The 20,934-nt window shown below is 34.7% G+C and overlaps 1 protein-coding gene and 1 long non-coding RNA gene across 4 annotated transcripts; one reads left to right on the top strand and one right to left on the bottom strand.

The window, feature by feature from the left end:
- Nucleotides 1-1,645: 1,645 nt before the first annotated feature.
- On the bottom strand, nucleotides 1,646-19,604 carry LOC116158789 (squamous cell carcinoma antigen recognized by T-cells 3-like). Of its 3 annotated transcripts, none has more exons than XM_031471630.1 (4): nucleotides 19,498-19,604; nucleotides 18,660-18,736; nucleotides 17,582-17,849; nucleotides 1,646-3,806 (listed from the first exon to the last, which is right to left on the bottom strand). In XM_031471630.1, exons 2-4 carry the CDS (start codon nucleotides 18,726-18,728, stop codon nucleotides 1,813-1,815), a joined length of 2,331 nt encoding a protein of 776 aa, XP_031327490.1. In that variant the 5' UTR covers nucleotides 18,729-18,736; nucleotides 19,498-19,604; the 3' UTR covers nucleotides 1,646-1,812. The 3 variants fall into 3 exon arrangements, with proteins under 3 accessions (XP_031327490.1, XP_031327491.1, XP_031327492.1); XM_031471631.1 differs by having other exon boundaries at nucleotides 19,550-19,568; XM_031471632.1 differs by lacking the exon at nucleotides 19,498-19,604 and adding an exon at nucleotides 18,982-19,000.
- On the top strand, nucleotides 10,422-10,689 carry LOC116158790. The gene is made up of 3 exons (XR_004142815.1): nucleotides 10,422-10,468; nucleotides 10,516-10,608; nucleotides 10,660-10,689. It is a non-coding gene; the product is annotated as an uncharacterized LOC116158790 (long non-coding RNA).
- Nucleotides 19,605-20,934: the final 1,330 nt, after the last annotated feature.

Here is a 20,934-nt window from a genome sequence, read left to right as displayed (position 1 = left end):
ATGCATCTAAATGATAAATTGCATGTACATAGGAAACAGCAAGATGGCGTGGTTCTACTCTTAGATCATACATACATGATCTAAGGCTCTACTCCAGCTTCAGTTAACAAATTAATTTAACACAAAAAGTACATGTGAGAATGCCAATAGCAAATATGTGAAAGTCGATTATTGCTCAAGCGAAACATATTTTAAATAGAGCAAATTTTAATTAGAGGGCCTCTTAATTTCTCGTATTGCTAAGATACAAGTTCTGCAATCCCCACGAGGTAAGTAGGCAACAGATACAGCGACAAGTTCGGCTACATGCGGTTCCTTTTTCCACGGAGATAAATTGTTAGATCTAGCATCCAGGCGACATCATACTGATAATTCACTAACACGTGAGTATATCAAAAATACGTAATAAAACAAAATAATGGCATAATCACCTGTACCTACAGTATAACAAGCAAACGATTCAGATAACAGTACATAAACAAAAGTATGTAATGTTTAAATATCGGTATTTTATGCAAAATGTAAATAATAACAAATTGTGACATGAAATTCAATGATTAATAGTTAGTACAAGAAGTAATAAAATGGTCCCTACCTGTAAATACACCTCCAAAACAAAATAATCAATCAGAAAAACCCGGGAATGCGTCATGCCCCCCTCATTGCCATTTTTTGCGTTCACCAAAATATTAACCTTTCTTAGTCGCATTTTTGTTTCAGACGTAAAGCTGTGTTGGCTAACCATAGGGGTACATTATCATATATACAGGGTGGTGACTTGCGTAACGCATCATAGGGATTTCAATGTAAAATTCATAACATGCGATTATTGGCTCCCCAAATTATTTTAGAGCAAAAATGTATTAAAGTTTTCTGTAGACAACATTTTTTTATGGCACTCAACCGTATTAGGTTTCAATTTTTTTTATATAAAGACTGAAAATTGGAAAAATAAAACTCGCATCTTTTTCAATAATCTGCGATGCCATGGAATTTTCTAAAACAAAAAGATATCCAGTTATCAATTAGCAGCAGTTCGAAATGGATTTTATGATCGACTTGGTTACTGTCTTGCAGTTAATGGTGACTTATTCGAACAACATTTATTGTTTTTAGTAATTTGGTCTTTCTTTATGTTGAATTCGCTGTTCTAAATATAATACTTTTTGATAGAATTTGATTTGTTTTATAGCAGACATTCCATGGCATGACGGATATTGGCGTAGTTTTTGTATTAGAAAATTCCATGGCATCACAGATTATTGAAAAAGATGGGGGTTTTATTTTTCCAATTTTCCGTCTTTATTATGCACAAAATTGAAAACTAATATGGTTGATTGACGTAACAAATTTTTATCTACAAAAAACCTAAATACATTTTTGCCCTAAAATAATTTGGGGAGCGAATAATCGCATGTTATGAATTTTACGTTGAAATCCCTATGATGCGTTACGCAAGTCACCACCCTGTATAAGGGCTGACCAACTGGTATAAAAATCATTACTGAAACTTGTAGATCAGGTCAAAGGTAAGTGTTACTGTCATGTGAGAAAAATATACGAAGGTTTTACCACTTGTTTTGTAATATCACGATAGTATAGAAACTATTCGAGTTTACAAAACTGTCAAATAATTTCGTAATCCTTGCCTTAAAACAACTTTATTATATACTATCTTTACATACAAAACAGTTTAATTTAACGCTGGAACAAATGGAAAAAAGGAGAACCTTATCTTACCAACTCAAACGTATCAAAACTAATACAAACATTAAATAAATGTTAGGACACGCCCTTAAAATCATAAAAGAATTAATTTTTATTCAAAAGCATCTTCCTGAAATCTTCATTACTTTTCGAAGTCCCCTGAGCAACGCTGTCAGTTTGTTTCGTTTGCACAGAACGTGGAACAAGGGGTAGTTGTATCCGGCTTCGCGCATGACGAGTGGGAATCAACAAGTCGGACTCGTCGTATTGCCTCTTTTGTGGTGGCGCACTTATCGCGACAGTAATTACAAACCCATCTATATCCATTTGATCAGTCGCTTTTAAGGCCTCCTCGGCCGCAGCTTTGTCCTTAAAATCGATGTACGCCAAACCTTTAGATTGTCCACTTTTTAGAGACACAAGCCTTACTGCCGTACATTCGTACGGTTTGAAGATATTTTCGACATCTTCTTGAGTTAATTTTTTCGGAAGACCGCGAACAAACAGTTTGTTATTTTCACCCTGTGTGGAATATTTGAAGGCAGTCCTACGTTGTGACTGTTCTCGCACACACTTAGATATAAACAACGGTCTTCCTTGTAGGAGCTCACGATCTCTATCTAAAGCATCTGTAACTTCAGTTTCCGTTTCGAACTCAACGTAAGCGAAACAGCGGGATCCACCTTTCCTATCCGTGGGTATGCTGATGTTCTTCGCTGATGGAAACATTTTTTTAAGATCTTCGTCGGTAACGCTACTCCGCATGTTGCTAACGAACACAGATGTGTCTGTATTTATATCAGCAACCGTAACGTTTTTTTTAAATGGTTTAATTTCGAGTTCGTCAGAAATCTTTAACCGTTTTATTTTGGGATCATTGCCATCTTGAGGTCGTGATCGTTTTTTAGACTCCACAGGCTTCTCTTCGCTAACACTTTGTTGAACGATTGTTTTGTTAATATGTTTACATTTATCTTCACACTTTAACATATCTTGTAGTGTGCCGCACTCTCGCTCGTACATCTGCCAATCCTCGGCGATAAACTGAGGCCAATCTGTACACTTCGCTATGGCCCGCTGATACAAGCTTCGTAACTGCTGAGCGTTCCCGTATTGCTTCTCTAAGGCGATATATTCTAGCCACACGTTAGCCAACTCCTTATTGCTGGGGTATTGAAGGATGCTTGACCAAATATGTCGCGCCTCGGTCATGTTATCCGCCCTTGCATGTAGCTTAGCCTGTAGACGTAACAACTTAAACGTCGGATCTCCGGTTTCTCCCAAGTGCTCTGCGCCCTGCGTTATGATTTTATGTAAATGTTCTGGGGCTGTTGAAGAACGCCGAATGAATTCTATGTAAGCCAGCCACAGATTTAAACCGGGAGATGGCGCTATCGATACCAATCCCTGTTCTAAACATTGTGTAACAGGTTGCTCATCGCATTTATTATGTTCTAAAATGCGCATGCGTGTGATCCACAACTCCTCACTCCATGGACAATTCCGTACAGCCTTTTTGCTCACCTCATCTGACAAATCACCAAGACTCATTGCGTATAAGCAGTAGTCATTCCATAATGACGTATGCAAGCTGAGTTGAGCCACGGCTCGTTCGTACAAGCAAACAATTGTGACCGGATTTTTTGTTACCTTTATGTAGTCCTTATATGTTCCATACAAAGCCTCATCGTCTTGTTCAGTTAAAAGCTGATCTTCAAATGGTTGATAAGTTTTTAAAGTCTTCAAAGCCTGTTGATATCCCCACTCTACCGGTTTTAAATCTAGCGTATAATCCGAAGGTAGCCTTTGCACCCACTCATTCCATTCTGCATAACAGCTCTCCATGTGCATAAGAGGCACGGATAATTGACGTTTAAAAGCATCAACGACCTTTACTACTTGTTGTTTCCACTTATCGCTTAGCTCTTCGTGGAGCCCCAACTGAGTTAGTTCTAATTCTCTTAACAAATCCCATAGCAATGACCCCTGGTTTGCATGTAAGCCTGCAGTGCTCAATCCTTTTTCCAATACTTTGTATGTTTCCTCTAATTCGCAGTTTCCCAAAGTGTATTGAATGTACTCTAGCCAAACATCAACAGCTAGAATAAAACAAAACTTGTATTAGGATTATTAGTACAATAAAGATCTAAAGACAGGGATGTCTTTTATATGCCTAATTATACACTGTCTCCAAGGATGTCTATTATGGGGATTTCTGAAACCATGGAAGATACGACGATGGTGAAATTAGGGAAAAGTTGCGCAAATAAACAGTTTTAAGATGCTTTAAACAAAACCAAAAAATTCCGATTACTTCTCAGAGTATGCGGTATGCCAGAAAAACCGAAATTTGTCAATTTGTATTTTCCATTTTTTAGGAAATTTGTCTAATAGGTATTCTGGCATGATTAGGGCGTTTTGCGCGGGTGCACCATCCTGTTGAAACAGCAATTTCCAATTTTTGTTTTTAGCTTCCTAGCATGTGCTAGGTAGCTATTGCGGTAGCCGTTTTTTGAACATTTCAAAATTTCATCAAATGTCGACGATTTAGACCATTTTAAGCAACTTTTAAAGAATACAATTTTTTTCCGTCTGTATGTACGTACGTACGTACGTTTGTTGGCAATTTTCTGAGAAAACGGCTCGACGGATTTTGTTGAAATTTTGTATATATGTTTTAGGCATACCGAACAGAAAAATAACGGGCCGGATTTTTGAAAAAAAGTTTTGGAGCGCCGTAACGGCATCGAACTTTTTTTTTCAAATAGCAACGTAAAATTTTTATTCTATTATTTGGAAGACCTTATTTTCCTGTGTACAACCTACAAAAAATTGGGCCGGGTTATATTATCAAAAAACGGAGAAAAAAATTGTCAAAGTCAAAAAATTGTGTTGCATATGTGCAAAACGCAACGATCTTGTTTCTGAAGCAATTTAAACGAAATTTCTATGGTAAGTCCCTTTAATAAAAGCAAACAAAATTCATGCGCAAAAAATCGAGTTGCGCATGTGCAACATCCAACTTTCTTATTTATGGAGCAATTTTAACGAAAATTGGATGGTAGGTCCCTCTAATAAAAGCAAACAAAATGCATGCGCAAAATCGTGTTGCGCATGCGCAGAAATGCAACTTTCTTATTTATGGAACAATTTTAACGAAATTTAGATGGTAGGTCCTTTTAATAAAAGCTAACAAAATGCATGCGCAAGTGCGTACATATGTTAGCAATTTTTGGTTTCAGCTAGGAAGCTATTCTGTCAAGAATTTGACACCTGGTTTTTTTTGGTGTGCAGTACATCGTTGTTTTCATACTAAAAAATGCTACTCAATAGAGTGTGTACTTTTTTTACAAGCATATAAAAAATGAAGTTGATAATGATTTCTCCGAAACAAAACGTTTTATTGAAAATCTGTCAACTGTGTCTTGTACAGCTCAAAAAGTGGCAATGAGAAAGTGTTTTTTAATTTGTTGTTGTATCGGAAAATTTCGGTTGTTCTGGCATATCTTCGTAAGTAATTCTAATTTTCTGGTTTTCTTTAATTAAAGCATGATCAACTCTTTAATTTGACCATTGTCGTATCTTTTATAGTTTCTGAAATCCCCGTAATAGACATCCTTATCTTGGACACAGTGTATATGGACTGCTAATATCAATTAAATTATATTCAAGCACATTGCCTAAACATATCAATAAAAACCAATTATTATTATCTTTGCTGCAGATGTATAAAACGTAATGGCGAGTGTAATTAACAAGTATGGAACGGGTACAGCTATTCTAGTATTCTGTAAACAATGAAATACAAACATGAGGAATCTTTGCAACACCTATGTGCGGTTTTCAAGTATGATTAATTTTTTAACAGATTTTCTAAAAATAAGGAGGATGTGTTTGACGCGAATTCAGAGTTAATCCGCTGCAAATTGCAATATGTGAGCTTTGTAATAGGCATATCTCTGTAAGATGATTTTACCACAGACTTAAACACTACAGATTGCTCGTGAGGAAAAATAGATACCTAATTTTAGTTTTAGTAGTATAATACATGATTCATTTTAGGTTCATACATCTAAAGTTAAACACTAAAAAGGTAAGTCGAGGGAAGTGTAAACAAGTTAAAAAATAATTGTAAACGATTTACATAAAGCGCATTTCCACTTGCATTCATTTCCCATTTGTAAGATGCAACTTCTGTTAAAATCGTAAAAATCCGCCCACAAATATGAAAGATAGCGTTGCACATGGGCAATCCATTTTTGACGTGCTACTTCAATTTCAGTTTATGAGAAGAATTTCATTTCAATGCTTTTCTAAATAAGAAAGTTGGAACTGCGCATGCGCAAACCTACATTTTAAAACTAATGTTAGATTTTCCTTTGTTCCAAGCGCCTAAGTATCAAATTTCACTTAAATGGTTCCATAGATAAAAAAGTTGGCACTGCGCATGCGCAAAATAAAATTTTGAAACTGGCGCTAGATTTTCCTTTATTCCAAGTGCCTATGTATCACATTTCATTTAAATTCTTCCATAAATAAAAAAGTTGGCACTGCGCATGCGCAAAACCAAATTTTGAAAATTGGCGTTTGATTTTCCTTTATTCCAAGTGCCTATGTATCAAATTTCATTCAAATACTTTTATAAGTAAAAAAGTTTGCAATTCGGTTTATAAATGGTCGAGATGCGAAAAGGGCACTGTGAATTTTGAATCGATTCGATTCAACTTTTGGCATTGCGTATTATATGGCTAAAGCTATGCCCATATTGAATTTCATGCAATACAGTTCATAACGGAGATGTAAAAGCGATCGAACATTTCTAAACAAAGTTATCGTTCACACGGACAGATATATGGACAGACAGACAAAGGAACAGACGGACAGACCAACCGGCAGGCGACAGATAGCAATGCAAAATTATAAACGATCTCTAGGATCGTTAATAAACGGCAAAAGTGTAAAATTATGGAACATGTAAAGAACGGTTTTTTGTTTTTTTTAAAAATAACTTTTTTTGTAAGCGGTACAGAAAAAATTCCTTCCTTGGTACAAGACTCGGCACCATAACGAACCAAATAGCGAAAAAAGTAGAACAATAGCTCTTAAGATAAAGAACTAGTAGCGTCGCAAAACGAGCGTTAAGGTGCCGAGTCTTGTACCAAGGAAGGAATTTTTTCTGTACCGCTTACAAAAAAAGTTATTGTAAAAAAAACAAAAAACCGTTTTTTACATGTTCCATAATTTTACACTTTTTTTTTTTAGAGATCGTTTATAATTTTGCATTGCTATCTGTCGTCTGCATGCTGGTCTGTCCGTCTGTTCCTTTGTCTGTCTGTCCATCTATCTGTCCGTGTGAACGATAACTTTGTTTAGAAATGTTCGATCGCTTTTACATCTCCGTTAGTTATGAACTGAATTGCATGAAATTCAATATGGGCATAGCTTTAGCCATATAATACGCAATGCCAAAAGTTGAATCGAATCGATTCAAAATTCACAGTGCCCTTTTCGCATCTCGACCATTTATAAACCGAATTGCAAACTTTTTTACTTATAAAAGTATTTGAATGAAATTTGATACATAGGCACTTGGAATAAAGGAAAATAAACGCCAATTTCAAAATTTGGTTTTGCGCATGCGCAGTGCCAACTTTTTTATTTATGGAAGAATTTTAACGAAATTTGATACATAGGCACTTGGGATAAAGGAAAATCAAACGCCAATTTCAAAATTTGGTTTTGCGCATGCGCAGTGCCAACTTTTTTATTTATGGAAGAATTTAAACGAAATTTGATACATAGGCACTTCGAATAAAGGAAAATCAAACGCCAATTTCAAAATTTGGTTTTGCGCATGCGCAGTGCCAACTTTTTTATTTATGGAAGAATTTAAACGAAATTTGATACATAGGCACTTGGGATAAAGGAAAATCAAACGCCAATTTCAAAATTTGGTTTTGCGCATGCGCAGTGCCAACTTTTTTATTTATGGAAGAATTTAAACGAAATTTGATACATAGGCACTTGGGATAAAGGAAAATCAAACGCCAATTTCAAAATTTGGTTTTGCGCATGCGCAGTGCCAACTTTTTTATTTATGGAAGAATTTAAACGAAATTTGATACATAGGCACTTGGGATAAAGGAAAATCAAACGCCAATTTCAAAATTTGGTTTTGCGCATGCGCAGTGCCAACTTTTTTATTTATGGAAGAATTTAAACGAAATTTGATACATAGGCACTTGGGATAAAGGAAAATCAAACGCCAATTTCAAAATTTGGTTTTGCGCATGCGCAGTGCCAACTTTTTTATTTATGGAAGAATTTAAACGAAATTTGATACATAGGCACTTGGGATAAAGGAAAATCAAACGCCAGTTTCAAAATTTGGTTTTGCGCATGCGCAGTGCCAACTTTTTTATTTATGGAAGAATTTAAATGAAATGTGATACATAGGCACTTGGAATAAAGGATCATCGAGCGCCAGTCTCAAAATTTTCTTTTGCGCATGCGCAGTGCCAACTTTTTTATCTATGGCACCATTTAAGTGAAATTTGATACTTAGGCGCTTGGAACAAAGGAAAATCTAACATTAGTTTTAAAATTTAGGTTTGCGCATGCGCAGTTCCAACTTTCTTATTTAGAAAAGCATTGAAATGAAATTCTTCTCATAAACTGAAATTGAAGTAGCACGTCAAAATGGATTGTCCATGTGCAACGCTATCTTTCATATTTGTGGCCGGATTTTTACGATTTTAACAGAAGTTGCATCTTATAAATGGGAAATGAATGCAAGTGGAAATGCGCTTTATGTAAATCGTTTACGATTACTTTTTAACTTATTTTTATTTTTGTGGAAATGCGCTAAAAACCAGACTTGAAAAATTAGTACAAATAACGTTTTTGACATATTAATGCTCAAATTTACCCTTTTGAAGTGATAGCTGTTCACAAAAGTAGCGACAAAGTTGATTTTATACAGATGACAGACGGTCGTTTATTTAGTTTGTTTGTTCTGGGGTTTATTTCAAAAGAAATTTGAGAGTGCCGTTTTCAGCAAGTGTTAGTTTATTTATTTATGTTGACTGCAACCAAAAGCTTTTACGCCAATAATTCAAAAATGAAGTTGATGATGGTTCCACAAAGACGAAACGTTGAAATACAAAAATAGCAACGCCACCTTCAAGAGCATTAAAAGTTGCTGTGGAGAAGTGTCCTTGGTGTTGCTCTAGGTCAAATATTAACGCCAGAAAAAATAGCAACAACGAAAATTCCGATTTTTTCAAAATATTTCAAAAACCAAAAAATTTTTCAAGGATTTCTAATTGCCATCTTCTTAGATCATAAATTTGTATCTCTCACCTTTTCTAGAAGGCCCATAGTGGTCCTCCCTATCTCGGACACAGTGTATAGTAAAGTCTTTATCGGTCTTTATGCATTATACATTGTGCAGCGGTACCTACGCTAAAGCCCCTCTATTGGGTGACTTTTTGCAGCGGAAGCTTTTCTGCAAATAATTTTGACAATTTCCTTTGTATTTATAAAACTGGAAATTGCAACAAGAAAATTGTATCATTAAAAAATTACTCAATGCCATCGGCTAGCCCTTATTATTTTTTACCACAATTTCACCTCCTAATAAATCCCCTTGTTTTCGCGAGAGATCTGACAGTTTGTTACAAATGGTTATTTACTTTTCACTTTCCAGCAAAATAACGACACCAAATTCAGTGGGTTCTATTGAGCGCAAAATACATTGAAAATACCAAATTTTACACTTATTGGAATTCTTTACGATCCATCATTTACAACTTTTATTATATATATAGATTAATACTACTTTTTGGCAATGGATCTCAGTTAATATTTTAACGAAATACGTAAATACAACCAACCTTTATTTACAATTTTTCTTGGACGTGTATGCTCTGGAATTTTTACTGCTATCCTTTTTACTTGTTAATTTGGGGTTGCAGTTGTTTTCTAAAGAACTTCCCACCGGTATAGAAAACATGCCAACGATAATTCTGGGTTGAAACCGCCTCTACATGTTAATTTGTTTGCTGGTCGATGAAACTGCACTCACATTAACTAGATTTTTTTATTATTATCATTATCAAATAAAGCGAATCGACAGCATAAGTGATTGGCGCCTGTCTAACAATTACAAGATGAAATATTATATAGAACCTATATACAGTGATAACCGTTGAGAGGTTCCACCCTGTATATACAACTTACGACGATGCACACATTTTTGAGAGTTGGCAACCATGCAATTTCTAGGTGGGGAAAAGCCAAGGTTGGTATATTACAGGTTGCCTCGTAAACTTGCAGATGAGTTCCACACTGACTCCCTGTACTGCGCAAACGCAAGCGCGCTAAAATTTGAATTTGTGTACAGCTGTCAAGTGTAAGGGGTAAATAATATACACATAACCGGCAAACGTTATAATTGAAGATAATTTAGCTTACCTGCTTACCTATTATATGTAGTAGGTATATGAAAATGCCATGTTATCAAGATGAATTTTGTTGTTATCTACATTTGGTGTGCATGGTTATAGAATATACCAAAGGCGATATTAGGAAACTGCTTCAGTAAGTACTGTAATACTTAATTAGAAAGAGTTAATGACATTTACTTACAGCAATAACGTTATACAGACCAACATTGACCTATGGTAAAGAGAGAGTCCGGAGCTGAACGAATCTCAAAAAAACCAGACTACAAGGATCATGACTGATAGCTAAAGTAGAGGTTTGCTTTCAAATTGGCGCTATAATGTATTTAACTGGAATTCACAGTAGTGACCGAAGGCTTTAATTCGAGAAGAAGAACATATTCTTTCCGAAAATACAGCGACATTTGGTTTGTAATATGGAAGTCAGCAGGAACTGGTATTATAAACAAAACAAACAGTGGCACGTTAAAACAAATTCAAATTTTAGCGCGCTTGCGTTTGCGCAGTACAGGGAGTCTGCTCGTGACGTCACTGGTAGCCACTCAAATTTCGTTATCTTGTCATTACCGCTTATGTGACATACGCGTAAGGTTATAAATATTGAACCTCCTGTAAAACCTGTGCATGCAGAACCTAGAAATATTATTAAAAGGTCGTGGAATTCTTTGACAAACAGAAAGCTGCCAGTAGGTATGTGGGCATTTCCTTTGGAAAAGGCTACAGAGCTAGCTGCTGCTGTGACGGCAAATCAATAAAACTCATAACTAAATTAGATAATGTTAATTTCAATTTCAATTATTGATGGAACGTAGCAACATTGTTGATTGTCGGTCACGATATTTACTGAGAATGAAAGAAAATTTTGCTTTAGGGAAAAGCGGGTCGGCAGAAGATGAACGTCCTCCTGACCGGAGCAGGAGAATCATATGGTCTCGTTGATACCGCCTATCGCATCCACAAATCGAAGACTAAGTGTAGAGACGATATAAACTACGTTAAGAGAATTGGAGGAAAAATGTGACTACGCGATTGATTGTTAGATGAAGCTGTTTATCTTTCACGGTAAACACTGGTACATCAGACGAAGATTGACTGTATTATATAACGATTTATAATTACTAAATTTTAAAATATAAAACTGAATATTTGTGTTTCACTAGTTAAACGATTCAAACATCATCAAAGAACTGTAAACAATAGCTACGCATCAAATTTTCCAGCTGTATGGCTGCATGCATTTATTATTTCGTTTAAATCGTGGGCTACCAGTGACGTATTCGCGCCTCGATTGCTATTGGTCGATAGTTACGAGGCAACCTGTAATATACCAACCTTGGGGAAAAGCTGCCTGCGCCATCTAGAAAGCACGAACGGGGATTACGTTGGGCATCTTGTCTTGTGAACGCGTCGCTTCATAAATTTTTGTTGATATTTTGTATTATTCAATGCAGGTAGTAATTTTTGCATTTCTTTATATCGTATTTGTGTTTTGTATGCTGCATTTTATATTTTTTGTGTGTTTCAATCTTTGTTTTTGTAATTGATTACGTTTTTGGTGTAATGCTTGCTTAATTTATGTTTATTGATGTTGATTACTTCTTGTCCCTGAAGTAACATTCATATAAATTTTGATCATTTTATTTTAATGTGTGGAAATTACCGATTCGTTTGATGTATGTACTGACTTGTTGTTTGTTACTAACATTTTTCTCCGAATGAAGTTTGAAGTACGACACCTAATTCCGCGATTGTCTTCGACGTTCAACTGTAGGCTCGAAACCCAGAAACCAGGGGCGGGTTATCTATCTTGCAGGAGCGGGATTACGCTAATCAAAGCTCTTCGGTTTAGAATCTATGTGCGATAAATGAGTTACGATTCTTAATTTCCATATATCTTGTTTCTAGTTAAATTTGTTTATCAGGCCATGTAATTTTCCATCTTGCTTTTAACCAAAGGACTTAATTGCACCAAAGATGAGTTACATCCTGTACTGTTCACCCTTTCTCAGAATTTAGGTACCTGCTCTTACCTGACCCTTTGTTCCCAAAATTTGTTTTTAACCTTCAGTGTAACCAACATTATATATATGCCTTCACTATCTTTGTTAACTAGGTACTGCTTAAACTTCTACAAATTATTTTGTCTACTTATAATTATTTGTTCTTTTCTTGTAAGATTATCGTATTGATCTTTTCTAGTATGTTCTTCATTCAGTTGGCGTAATTTATTATTTCCTTGGCTTTCCCATTCGTTGTTCCATTTTTCTGTTATATATCGTTTTAAGATCGCTCAGTTTTATTTTTCCGCAGTCAATGCTGAACTTGGTAGTACAAAGTTTGAAAAGTTCGTCTGCCTCTTCGTTCATCTCAGTGCCAATTAGATTTCATTACTGTTTACTTTAAATTTGGAGTAAACTCTCTTAGGTAAGCGGTTACACCGAATTGCCTTTTATGTTAGCGGCATTAATAATGAACTTTGGTTTCTATTTGATTTTACAAACAGTTTTCTTTGTTGTAATTCCGTTCGCCGAATGAATTAATTTCATCTCCCTTTTCCCATTCCCAAATACGAGATAAAATGTCCCAAAAAATTTACTTGCGAACACCCTTGTTTATAATAGCGAACAATTTCCAGGATCGTTAATAACAAATCGTTAGAATGATTGATCAATTTTTACGCTAAAATACACTTAACCTGAAGAGAGAAATGTCAGCAGACAGCAATAGTTTTTCACCATAACAAATAAATAGTAATTCATGCATTGATATTATATTGACGTTGGTGAATCAAAGTTTAACGTGCGCCGACTTGGTCTACTCTGTCGCACAGCGCATGCGCAAAGCGGTTAGGAAATTACAGAAGTCTCCTTGTGCGCTATCTCTCTCAACGTGCTATGTTTCTATGGCAGAGACCGCCAGTGCAGCATAATTACAGTGCAGTGTACAGATATGATAAAACGGCTACAAGATAGGTAGGTACATATTATTTAAGACCATGTCAATTTGAAAATAAATATGCTTGTTTATTCAAAACAGATTTATCTGCATGATGAAACACTGCCGTGTGTGCTTATTGATTTCTGTAAAATAAAGTTTTGGTAAGAATCTTAAATACATATATTGGTTCCATCGAGGGTTACAATTAGTTTGAATTGAACTCACCAGACGCTTAAATCCAAGGAAAGCGCAGACTATTTTAACCAACCATTATATATATCTGTAGTTTTTAAATCTGTGATTTTACGTGGTTGAATAGTGGTTTAAAACGCAAAGATTTTTTTGGAAAACGACAACATTCTTTCCTGTCGTTTTATCTATGATCAAGAATTTTACTACATAATACTTCAGGGTGAAAAAAAGAGGATGTGAAGTATTCCACCAAGTGATATGCCATGTGTCATTTGTAGTACTTTTTGGTGGGTGGGAAAAGCGAAGCTGCAAGGTAGCAAAATGTGCTACCATTGAATTGATAACTATCAGAAGCGCAGGTTAAATGGCAGGATATGTGACTGTTTTCAATAGTTTAAATTACAAGACGTAGATGTCTCTACCATCGAGAAAGATGAATAATAATGTCAGTTTTTTACCTTTGTTAATTATTATACAGGAATCTGTAATGAACCCACTATCTCGATTTGTAATTGTTGTATACAGAATTCTAGATACCCAAGAAACGTACTTATAAGGCATTTATGTGGCACACAGGATGTTGAATGACGTAAGATAAACATTCTTCCTTTCATGAATCGTGACCTACTTAACATTCCTTAAGGAAGATTGAATTACATTTGAACAGGAAAGCAAAAAATACGCAGGCATCCTTGATCACTGTAACAGAAATTAAATGTACCTACCTATCTATTCTTAATTTTTGTGTGTGTCGGTTAAACCGTTGCCACCGGTTAAACTACCTAGGACAGGGGTCGGCAACCTATTGAAACGGAAGAGCTAAAAATTACAATTTACAAAATTTCCCAATTCTTAAAGAGCCACAAATAATTTTTGATTCAATATTATAGTTTTTGGCTATATACAGGGTCCTGCAACAGTCCGTCGGTTTTTCCTACATAGCTGATAGATACCTGGTAAAAATATTGGTGGTTGCGGATCTACAGAAATTATTTTTGAATGTACAGGGTGTTCCATTTTTACGATGTCAATTAATAACTGATCTTTTTAAATAGAACATCCTGAATATTTGGTTGTTTCAATGCCGTTTGTTCAAAGTGCTATAACTATTCTTTTTCAAATGGAACTACCACTATTTTATTTCGCTATTCGCTTTTGTCTTCCCTTAAATGTTTATAAGGGGTGTCCTGTGCTTAAACTCCGCAGTGTTTAGGTTATTCAATATTTTTCACAAAAGTACCTACTCATTAATTAATTACGTGTTTATACATCGGAGTAGGCTGGCTATAATAAAAAAACAAAAGAATACCAGAAAGTAAACAAGTGTCAAAAATTAGATAATTATTTGCTGCAAGTATACTTTTGATACAAAATAAGATTAATTAAAAAGGCGAATTTCGAACAAATGAACTAATTTCTTTAGATAAATACGGAGAGCCGCAACTTTATAGGTATCAAAAGAGCCGCAGGTTGCCGACCCCTGATCTAGGATCACACGTCACACCTGGCAATTTGATACAAAATAAAAAGGTCGTTAACCTCTTTTCTTTTAAATTCTGACGTTTGAAATTTGTTCTCAATGGTTAATCGATAACTTATCGATAATTATCGATTAATAGATAGTCAATCGATAAATTTTAAAAAAATGGTCGACCGGTCAACAAAAAAAGAATTTTTTGCGCATGGGATTTACACAATATATATTCTGACTATAATAAGCAAAAATAAATAAAAAGTGCGATTAAGACATCGAAAATATTTGCTTTTACAAAAGTTACAGCGATTTGATTGAAAGCTTTCAGGGGCGAAAATTAAAGCTGGAAGAAAAATGGAGGGTGATATTTTTCCGCGGTTACTTAGCAAAGAGGAAAAAAAATCCTGGAACAGTTTTAAGGCAATAGTCCATGGTTTCCCGTTCAGTGTTTCCTGGGAAACCATAGAGCTGAAAATTATGACGAGCTGACAGGATTTGGTTTTGTATCATGGGGTATAGAATGTCTCTAAAGAATAAAGATGCACAGGTTACATTCTCATTTAGATCAATTTAAGGATAATATGGGAGCTTATTCGGAATAAGGACAACACTTTCTCGAGACAATGGAACTTAGGCACCTTCCCAAGGCCAGGAAGTTGGAAGCATGATGGAAGATCAGATTCAGTTGAACATGACAAAAACAGCAAAACTGTTCCATTTTTAAACATTTAGACTCTAAGATAAACAAATTATAAATGTAGAAACGTTACCATTTAATAAATCATGCCTATGTAAGTAGGATTCTATAGGTATTTTTATTTTTTGGTTTTTTGCATTTTTTTCACACAAAAACAAATACATAACCATTTTTTGTTCTAATTCTTATTTGTGGCTATAGAAGCAATAAAAATAAGGTATATATGTCCCATGCGCAAAAATGCTGTAGACCGGTGTAATTTATCGAAAATGTTAAAGGATTGGTCGATAAACCTATAATTACCGATAATCTATCGATTAATCTCACAACTAAACTATTAAGATAGATAATTATCGAGAGAATTTTTAACGACATAAACTTTTCAATGTTTAGGTATACCAGTTTACTTCCAACAAAAGCGATGTAAGAGCATTGTTGAGTTGCCATATGATCACAATTCACAACCTACTGCTGTACTCATTTTTGAGGATTATCGTCCACTTGATCACCTTTGATTTCAGAAAACTTGAGCATCAAAAGATCCTGTTTTATTTAAATTATCTCTCGCAATACCAATACCAAAAAAACAAAAGTGTTAGCGAGTGTACGCATGGATGATGTAATATATCGATTGAGCATTGAGAATATATATCGATGAGATTTATGAAAAAGTATCGATAGTTTTCTCTTGATAATTTCCGCTACTTATCTATTAATCGATAAATATCAGAGATAGACAATTTTCGTGGCAATAATAATCGATTATTATCAGCAGCTAACAATCATTATTAATTATTTTTCAAAGTTATCGATAATTATAAAAAGTTATCGATAATTATCAAACGTTATCGATCATTATCGAAAATTAGCGTTACGATTTATCGATAATTGTCGATTATTATCGAAAGTTATCGATAAGTGTTTAAAGTTATCGATAATTATCGATAGTTATCAATTAACGATTAATCGATAATTATCAGACTGAACAGACTTATCGATAAATCGATAACAATTTCATTTATCGCTCAGCTCTAGTAGGTATACGAATTCACGTAAACTGGGACCGATTTATTTGTGCACAATGCTGCATGGTTATAAAAAAAGCTGATTCGCGAAATTTAGTTATCAAATGTGAATGTGGAAATGATGTAGCTGCCAACTGCCAACAATTCCACTACTGGACTGTTCTGAGGTTCATTTAAATTTGGGTAAATTTCGCCAACTTTTTTTATACCCTGGCAGCATTGTGCACACAGCAAATAAAATTAACACATCGGTTCCAGTTCACGTGAATTCGTATTCTGCCAACGCGGCGGCAAATGTGTTGGTACGTTTTTTCTCTTCTCGCTGACCGTTGGTTTTCAAAATTCAAATGCTTGCAACGGACAATATTTTGCCTTCAAATTTTTTTTGATCGTTTTTTAATAACAAAATCTCCCGCTTTCAGTAAAAATGTGGAACCTGCCTATTGTACTGCCTGTGAATAGAATGTATGAAATTGCATTCCTTCAAGGACAAGGACTGCAAGCTTCGTTCGTCTAAATGTATTATTATTTACATTACAAATTTACGCAATGCTTCTTAAGGGATCTATTTTTAGAACATTCCAATCCTATTTATAAAACCATTCCAATGATAACACAAAAAACATCCCGAGTTCCTGACATCTAACGATTAAAAAGGAAAATATTCGAATGGTCAAAATAAATGGTTTGTAATGCTGCCATCTAATGTCAATGTAACGCTCCACTTTCGATCGCCCACGGACTTTCAAACGATCGAACTGCCCCTAGCGGCGGCCAGTTGGCACATGGTCACAAACTGTTATATGGGATCTGCGCTTCTGATAGTTATAAATTCAATGGTGCTACTATCTTTTACACGGTTGCGTACACCTTAACTGCTAAAAACTGAGAATTAAACCAGAGTGAAACTTACATGCAATTGCAATTTTGAATTCAGTTTGCTATAAGTAGATTGAAAGAGACAGTGGGTAATATTATAGTTGCTTCCAAGGAAACAAGTTGCAGTAATGTACGGCCTAAACAAAGTGAGAGCTGTATACAGCAACACTATCTCATTGGTTAAACTATTTACACAGATACTTACATAAATAATCCTTAACAGCTCTTTCAAATAGTGTTAGTACATGTTTCTTTTCAGAACTTGATGTCGCCAGTTTAACTTCATCTTTTATCCAGGCCAACCATATTGTTGACGTGAGAGGAAAGTATTCCGAAAATCGATTATACGCCTCTCTCATCGACTTAATATCGCCTAGTTTACGATAAATTTCGACAACCTCTAGATGCACTTCGTAAAGATATTTGTTATTGGCCAGCTCCCCTTCCAGTGCAGTTGCTCTATCCTCAAGCTCCTAAAATTGAAAAGCTCATTTAAGATGATACAAAAATTGATAGTAGGTATGTGATTAAAGATAGAATCTCTGTAGGTACATAATGCCCACAAAATAAAGAAGTTAATGTCATGCAGATATTTCAGGGGGTGATAGTATTCGTCAAAATAAGAAAAAAATGCAAATATATGCATGGTCTAAAGAGCGTTGTTTACATTATACAGGGTGGCAAACTAGGTGATACATTAATTATTTTCGAGACTATTTTTTAGAATAAAGAATTTAGAAGAAGTATCAAAATATTTTATCTTTCAGAACTTTTTTTGGAACACCAAGCATGACATTTGAACTCTCTATTCCTTTGTTTAGCTTTCAGGTCTCTTGCACTATTCTCGTATCTGTCACTGTTTTGGATTTATCTGCATCGATGACAATTATCTGTGAGCAAAATAGCGAAATAATAAATACCTATGAGAAAAAAAATTAGTAGGCTGGGGCAGGTTATTTATTGTGGATATTATTATTATGTATCAAATTTGAAACAATTATCACAGAACATAAGAGAAAAAATTCAAAATAAGAGAAAAAAAATCGAAAAAAAATCGAAACTTTGCCACTCTGTATAATGGAAACGACGCCCTTTAGACCATGCATATATTTGCATTTTTTGACAAAATATTAAATATCTGCATGACATTAATTTTAATAACATTCTGTGTATTTATAAATATTTATAAATATACTAAAAGTGTTGTCATGTTTAAACCACGCACTCTGATTCAAGACCAGTAGATTCTTATATTTTGAAAATAAATAAACATTGCAGCTTACCTTGTCTTCTCCATCACTAGAAGAAAGTTCATCATCATCTGAAGTAACCATCTTATCATTGTCGCCCATAGGTACCACTATAAAAGAAATCAAAAACTAAGTATATTGATATACAATATACTTCAAACACATATAAGCGAGCATATAAGTAAGTACAACCATCCTCCTCTTCCCACAACTCGTTACACTAAAAAATTGATTAATAAAAGTGATATTTAAATAACACCAACTTAAAATGGCCAGTTTTTGATTTAACCATAAAAAATCCTACTTGCTCAGTCAACACAGCACCAATGATTTATTGATGTACATTTATGTATACCTTTCACATAGCGCTACTATTGACACAATCTATGCCAATAAGTATTTCTTAATCATCTATAGGTGGTGACGTTTTCTTTGATGGGACCTATCTATTAATGCAAATGAAGAGGAGTTCACATCAAAGTAACTTGAATTTGCAACTGAGATATAGGTACCATCAATTTGCATACATCTCAGTAGCTGTATCAAGTTGCTCTAAAGTGAACGCAAACTTGCTCATTGCCATGATACAATAAATATACATACTCATTGCAATGTTGCATGATAAAGCACCATTGCAATGGGCAAGTCTGCTCCGATGGCTAGTGTGGAAGTTGTTTCACATTTTTAGTGATATTTTCCTTAATATGCAAAATAATCACTAAACAAATCACAACTCAAATTCGGTATTCTCCAGTCGTGTGCTGGGCACATTAAAACGTCGTACGTCTCTAGATGTATGAACTTTCCATCACATAGTATCAAAATCAAACACAGAAATTATTCGGAATATGAATTCAAATTTACAACAAACCTTTGTGTTTTAAACTTTTTTGGATTAATTTATGGGAAAACAACAACTTAACCTTATATTTCCACAAAATAACCACAAAATCAAAACAAACTTTGGTTGAGTTCAGCAGATTCATACACAGTCGGTCGCTGCCAACCTAAAATCGACTCGACTCGTATATCTATATACAGGGTGTCCCTAAAAGGTCTGTACAACGCGCTACCAGGGGTTCTTGGTATTAAAATAGGACGATTTAACCCAACTTACCTCTAACCAAAAATGCTTCGGTAAGGCGCTATCTACCGCCAAAGATTTAAAAAAAAAATCGTTATTTTTATTTTATCGGAAAATGGTTTTGCCGATTAAAATGAAATTCGGGATGTGAATGTCTAATGTAAAAAGGGTCTTTGTGATATCATCGTTTTGATTGTAGTTGCTATGTAGGTGGTAAAATACTGACCATCCACATCTGAAGAGGTCTAAAACTTTTTAACTACTATTTTGACGGTTCTGAATTTTTAGACACTGATAGACAGTTTACTTGCAAGCATTTTTTGTCTCTTGATGAATATCGCTATCTGTGATGGTTTACGAAAAAAAAAAATTTAGGCATGATGAATGGCATGCACCATACATGCGATTGTTCCTCAAAAAATCAGAAGATGGCTGTGAAACCTTAGAGTGTCGTAACGTTTGTTTGTTGTTTCTTAAACTTTAACAATTTACGTTTTTTTTTGCGACCATTTCCACGACAGTATCCAAACACTAATAGCATATCAGTTAACTCTGCGTTACTGTATTGAAAGGCCATATTACAATTTTAACAATGAAATTTTAAGTCTTCAAGCAAAATGTAAATTGTTAAAGTTGAAGAAACAACAAACAAACGTTACGCCACTCTGTTTCACAGCCATCTTCTGATTTTTTTAGGAACAATCGCATGTATGGTGCATGCCATTCATCATGCCTAAATTATTTTTTTTTTCGTAAACCATCACAGATAGCGATATTCATCAAGAGACAAAAAATGCTTGCAAATAAACTGTCTATCAGTGTCTAAAAATTCAGAACTGTCAAAATAGTAGTTAAAAAGTTTTAGATCTCTTTAGATGTGGATGGTCAGTATTTTACCACCTACATAGCAACTACAATCAAAACGATGATATCACAAAGACCCTTTTTACATTAGACATTCACATCCCGAATTTCATTTTAATCAGCAAAACCATTTTCCGATAAAATAAAAATAACGATTTTTTTTTTAAATCTTTGGTGGTAGATAGCGCCTTACCGAAGCACTTTTGGATAGAGGTAAGTTGGGTTAAATCGTCCTATTTTGATACCAAGAACCCCTGGTAGCGCGTTGTACAGACCTTTTAGGGACACCCTGTATATCCGACATGACTAAAAATTCGCATGTTGATACTTTTTATCGCTCGGTATGTACTGCATGTTTTT

The sequence above is a fragment of the Photinus pyralis genome, unplaced genomic scaffold (genome assembly GCF_008802855.1).
Source record: "Photinus pyralis isolate 1611_PpyrPB1 unplaced genomic scaffold, Ppyr1.3 Ppyr1.4_LG1, whole genome shotgun sequence".
Lineage (NCBI taxonomy): Eukaryota > Metazoa > Arthropoda > Insecta > Coleoptera > Lampyridae > Photinus > Photinus pyralis.
Note: the sequence above shows the minus strand (reverse complement) of the source record. Positions and strands in the feature narration are given on the sequence as shown.

Bases quoted from the DNA above. Each gene is read 5' to 3' on its own strand.
- LOC116158789 (XM_031471630.1), bottom strand. From the start codon at position 18,728: ATGGGCGACAATGATAAGATGGTTACTTCAGATGATGATGAACTTTCT. The intron at 17,850-18,659 runs GTAAGCTGCAAT...TTTCAATTTTAG, and splicing joins CTAGTGATGGAGAAGACAAG to GAGCTTGAGGATAGAGCAAC. The intron at 3,807-17,581 runs GTAAGTATCTGT...GTTTTATTCTAG, and splicing joins AGCTGTTAAGGATTATTTAT to CTGTTGATGTTTGGCTAGAG.